The 6,006-nt window shown below is 37.8% G+C and overlaps 1 protein-coding gene across 1 annotated transcript; it reads right to left on the bottom strand.

Moving 5' to 3' along the window:
- Window positions 1–631: 631 nt before the first annotated feature.
- Window positions 632–5,743, bottom strand: LOC117438257 (palmitoyltransferase ZDHHC7-like). The gene is made up of 4 exons (XM_034073775.1): window positions 5,284–5,743; window positions 4,758–4,839; window positions 3,395–3,525; window positions 632–2,483 (listed from the first exon to the last, which is right to left on the bottom strand). Exons 1-4 carry the CDS (start codon window positions 5,353–5,355, stop codon window positions 2,307–2,309), a joined length of 462 nt encoding a protein of 153 aa, XP_033929666.1. The 5' UTR covers window positions 5,356–5,743; the 3' UTR covers window positions 632–2,306.
- Between the last annotated feature and the right edge of the window lie 263 nt (window positions 5,744–6,006).

Genomic DNA, 6,006 nt, shown 5'->3' on the forward strand with positions numbered 1-6,006 from the left:
GCAAGATATGAAAAATGTGCTTTAAACCACAGCCAGGGAGAATGCTACATGGAGTAAGTGGGCCGAACTAATTACACAGGGAGCTCAAATAAGAAATCCCAGTCTTCCAGAAATTCTAGAGTTCTTCATGGACTGGCCAGAGGGCAAAGATTTTGGAATGTCACCAGAGGAGGTGATGTGCACTGAAGAGGCCCCACCATATCATAAACTGTCAGAAAGTGAGAATCCATATGCCTTGTTTACTGATGGGTCATGGGCCTAAGCCATGACAGTAAACTAGCAGGAGCCATCTACAGTGACATCTATTCCATTTGGAGAATAAACAATCTCTCCCCTAAAACTTCTGTAAACATAGCACAGCCTAACTGTTGTGGCATGCAAATATAATCAAATCATTAACCTGCTGAAAAATACAAGCAGCAGTGCCTCAACATTTATATTCATGTTCTGGCAAGTCCCAGAACAGGGAGCTATTTGCTTTCTAGGTACAATTTCAAGCTGTGCATCAAGGCTTCTGCTTTATCATTTATATTGCAATATATAGAACAGATTAACAATAATACAAAAAATAGTGTAAATGCAATTTTTAAAGAATCCACTTTCAGCTGAGTTTCAGCACTTGCCCCTTTTATTTCATTACTTGAAAATTTATAAACATTTCTTCGCATTGCTGTTGTTCGGCAGGCCCACGTAAAGCTCATTTCTTCCAAGTAGTTTTAGTTGGAAAACAGTTAAATTCTCAATAGTTCCTTCTACTGCAGATCTTTCTACACTTAAGATCTGCTGTACTTGAGAAAGAGGCAACCTCCTTCATTCCTCTGATGTCTGTGTTTAAGGTATCATTAACTTAACAGCTTTCCTTCTATGAAGTCTGTACAATAAAAAAGGGGCTGAGCAAGAACTTACAAAGATGACTGTTTTCCATTAATTAACTCCAATCTGTAGTGCATTCATTTTAATCTCACACAGGAGGATATAGTCATTGGTCCCACTCATCCCTGCAGAGGATTAGACACAATCCCCAAAAATCTACACTTAAGCTCCTCTAGAGTCAATGCATTAAGAACTGGAGATGCATATCTGAGGGCAGAATTTGGACCACAGCCGTTCGTCAAAAGTAGTGTTTACTGAAGATTCAGAAATTACCCAAATGCCATGAGATTAATACTGTCAAACACAAGACATGCTTTTGTGAGCCTGAGAAGACATTTGGCAGGCGTGTAACAGTGCCTCTGATGTGTTATGCTGTTGTGTGCACCAGTCTTTAGAATTACTTGCATATGAGGAATGTGTGCTTAAAGTGGGACACAAGAATACAGCTCTGTTTATTAGGACAAGCTGAAATATAAATTAAAACTGAACAAACCACTATTCCCTGAAAACTAGGTCTCATTGTGTCAGTGACAATAGATAATAGTCCATGGTGAAACACACAAAAATAGAAAAGTACTGTTTGGCATGGGTTGTGAGAGCATAACCTTGAATATAGGGGAGATACCATTGCTGTTAGCAAAAAGAAGTCATACCAGTAAACATCTGTTCACACGCTGGCCACGTGTGCGCTGATGTTGCAACTGGTAATTTTCCACTCCAGCCAAGGAGGGATATGAGGACCTGTGCAGGGATGGACGGGTGAGAAGGCCAGATATGCATCTTTACTGGGGGGATGCCTTGACAATGCACTGCCTTCCACCCCTCCAACCGGGCAACATGTTCAGTCTCCTGCTGCTCGGTGGTATCCCATTCAACCAGGGGTCAGTATGCATGCACCCTGCTTCGCATTAATATATATAATTGTTTCACATTAATATATCAATAAATAGACTAGAGCATTTAATTATTTATATTGTGTTTGGTGTCCAGTCTTTGTACAAGGGAATCCTACGAACCTGAAACATTGAAGAACAACTTTCACCATAATACTCCTCCTTATGATTGACAACTGCACCCAAGTGTATACTTTTTATAAAAATACACAGGTAATTCTCCAAACATTTATCAAATCAAAAGGGTTTAACAAAAATGGATAATTAATCTCAAAATAAATTACAGTAGCATGACAACATTTGTCTTCTTTAGTGTGACCATGTGCATTCCTTTGTTATCTTGCTGTTAAGATTGTTACAGATCCAGTTCACATCTCTGAAAGTTAATGAGATGTCTGTGATTATAAATGTATAAAACTGCTTGCTACAAGCAAATGTCTGATATCAGTTTCACCTGGTCACAGATTATATGTAGACAGCCTTCTCTGCCCCCCAAATAAATATTATATAGTATTCTTGTAAGTTCCAGCATAATTAGACTCAAACAGAAAACTCGGGTCCTCCTTTCTTTGCTCTCTGTAGAAGTCGCCTGATTTGAAATCCTGCAAAAGGGTTGATCCACAGGAGTGAAGGCTGACCCCCAAAAACAGATTTCATTCCTTCCCAACGTAGTCTCCGCTCCCACGTTGGCTTTTCACTCTTCAGTCTTTCAATCTCCTGTATACAGACATGCAGTGACACACTGTTAAGTCCACAGTTTAATAAAGGCTAATAGCACTTACTGAAGCTGATGATTATTTTGCATTCTTTTGATATATACCTAGTGATGTGAGCTGATTAGTTTCTTACTGTTACTTAGTAGGAAAGAAGTAAGAGTGGCTGATTTAGCCCTGTGGGTAGAGGGCAGACAACTTAGAACATTAAATGTGTACAAAAAGGCTGGTCTACCTCTACCTCTCCTCCATCAAAGTAAAAGACAAAATGACCAGAAAAGCTGATGTTACAGTAGAGGATCCACACACAACATACCTACACCAGAAGTTATTTACTCAATTAATGAAATGAGATGATAAGGCTTCCAAGAAGGCTCTTATGCTGCAATTACTGAAGCTAGGCTTGCTCTCCCAAATGCATTCTTTTGATGAACATTTCTTGTACTTCCCACTAACAAAGGCTTGATTTACTAATTATATTTCACAGCTACAGAAATACACTTTTAAACAGCCTCACATAAGAAAAATCTGAACAACCACAAGATTCAAATTCCTTCTGTTTCCAGTCAATTACCCATCACAAAACATCCTCTCAAGGCAGGGGAGCCAAAGGTCCAAACTATGGTGATACTCTAACATAAACTGTATCAAAGTAGAGGAAACCTGAAGGGTTGATACAAGATACCCAGTTTAAGTGTAAGCCTGAGAAAAGCAGACATTTCTCATGGCACGTATCAGGAGTTTGCGACACTTGAGAAGTGAAACCCCAAACTGAAGTCAGGATCTGTGCAGTGTCTGTAATTGAAAACCTAATTATAAAATTTAGGCCAGAAAGGTAAATAATATAAGAACTCCTGCTAGAAAGCAAACCTGAAAAAAAATATTGTTGCGGCGTACAAAAGTAGAGGTCTTTACCGTTTCATCATTGCATATTGACTGGATTTGGGTGCCAAACATGACTGCAGTGAAAGTGAGAAACAGAAAACCCTCAAGGAACAAGATGATCATCAGGATCACAGTTACAGGTGGGGAGAAGTCACTGCATTCTGTGAAAATGATATATGTAGTGATTAAAAATAAGTCTATAGAATATGTTCATACTAAGATATCCCCTCTTCAACAAACAGCAATAAAAAGTTAAATATCTGACACTTGAAAGAGTATTTCAGAACTAAAACAAACTTCTAATTTCTAGCACTGCAGCAGCTTTATTTGCTGCCCAAGGAAATAAAGAATTTTATGGAAGTAACACTTTTGGCTTCCTTTAAAGCATATGGTACTGCATTGCTGCAATCCTGCTTCAGTATTTCAAGGATATCAAATAAATGTTTGCACATGAGAATTTAAATACTCAGAACTGCTCATATATAAAGATGAGAGCAGCTTGAAGTTTCATGCGTGACAAGCACTGTAAAAACCACCATTGTCAGCCGAATTGATAGTTAATCCAGATGTTCCATTTTGCTGCAATTGCTTTTATTTTTTTTTAATTAACCACACAGCAGGTTCTGACTTACATCTCAGGAGGCCCTCTGATCAACTGTTTAACTCAATTATAGTTAAACGAAGAAGAAATGGGATAGTATACAGGAAGCAGAATGTTTCAAGTAAAAGAAGTACTAGGATTCCATCAATTTAATTGAATATTCAGCAAAAAATCAGTCACATGGATTCCCCTATTGTTTCAGGTACCAGGAAGAACATACAATCAACCATCTTCTGGCAAAAGCACAAGATCAGAATGAGCTCTGGCACAATGGAAAATTAAGAAATGCAAGTCAGAGGCCTAAACTCACTACTAGGACAATTTAGGAAATTTCCTTTCTACAGGAACCCCACAGTTTGTCCCAGTAACAAAATAAGGAAAAAAATAAAGTTCCAGCTGTTGTTCACAGAACTGTGCTGGGACACACAAAGCCCCAGCTGGCAGCTTCAGGTAATATAGCACTGAGTTGGCTGAGGACCAGCTATCTGCTTCCTTCCTATTACAGAGGTAGTAAACTTTTACTATATGGAAAGGGAGTGAGAATGCCCTTGACAGCCACAGCTTTTACAGTGAATGTCTAAAATAAAGGGAAACAAAAGAGAGAGAGGGACAGAGAGAAGGGTGCAGAGGAGGGCACAGAGAGGGCAAAGACAAAATAGGTATGAAATATTTTCAGGACCTCACTTTCAAAAGACTGAAGTCCTGTAATGTTTCATACATGGGACTAAAATAGGTGGAACTTCCCCTTAATTTCTGCTAGATTATGACAGTGAAAATTAAGTATTTGCTTACCAGTCCACTGCCCTTGGACACAGGAGAAAAACTGAAACCCACACAGTATGAGCGCATGAGCTGAAATTAGGGCTATATACATCTGGAAATAAGAGAGTGCTTACTTTTGACTGCTGCCAGGTAGTAAAGCAGATATTCCTTTCAGCCAACCTTCACCACTGCACAGCGATTTCAATTTTTAATTCAATACAATGATGTAAAAACAAATTCTAATTAAGCTTGAATCTAAAAACATGGGCAACAATAAAAGTTTAAGGATTAGCTCCCTAAACACAATACCATTTCATTAACTGTTACTACATAAAACACAGCAAAATTAATATAGCTTAAAATAATAGCACTTTACAAGATTAAAATGAATATGAATAGAAATATCTTCCTCTTGGAGAATATCTTGCATAGAAGGAAACAAAACCAAACCCAAAAAAACCCAGTTGTGCCCTTAAGACATTACTCAATAAGCACAACCAAAACTGTTATAATCAAGGTAGATTTGTACTGAAATCAAGCTGCTGTTTTCACTTACCGTAAACAGAACAAAAAATCTCTGATTTTTCTCCCCCACACAATTATTCACCCATGGGCAGTGGTGATCCATCTTTCGAATACATCGTTTGCAAATACTGAAGGATAGAAAAAGAGACTTCTGATGAGAAAGAGTACTTCATATTTTAATGTTGAAATAAGGGTACCCGGTGATCATAAGATGATGTGCTGAATTCTCTCTTGACAAACTGCAAAGTTATTATATTTGCATTTCTTTAAAGAAACTATTTGCTCACTCACAACTCAGATTTTGGTTGTTACAAAATTGACTGTATACATAAAATTTTCTTCAAATAAGAAAACCAGTATTAACATGAGCCCCACTGCAGTAACTTGTTTTAGACACTTGTGGCACTGCATAGGCAAAGTTTTTGTTCTTTCTAGATTCCGTAGAATCTTCCCCTCTGGAGAAGCTATTTTACACAAAGGAATTATTTCAAGGTCGCAGAATTAAGTTCTAAATTTGTTTTGTGAATCACAAGGAAAAAAAAAACAACTCCACACACCAAAGAAATTCACAATTCGCATCTTCAAAGAGAAATTGAGGCATCAACTGGTCATACAACTGTAAACATATGCCAATATGGTCACTCCTCACCTCCTCAACATTAAAAAAAAACTGATACTATAAGCAGCACACATTCTTTGCCTACTTGTTAATGAATATTTGAACACTGCTGATAATTTTGCTAGTTTTGCAACT

The sequence above is a fragment of the Melopsittacus undulatus genome (genome assembly GCF_012275295.1).
Source record: "Melopsittacus undulatus isolate bMelUnd1 chromosome W unlocalized genomic scaffold, bMelUnd1.mat.Z SUPER_W_unloc_3, whole genome shotgun sequence".
NCBI lineage: Eukaryota > Metazoa > Chordata > Aves > Psittaciformes > Psittaculidae > Melopsittacus > Melopsittacus undulatus.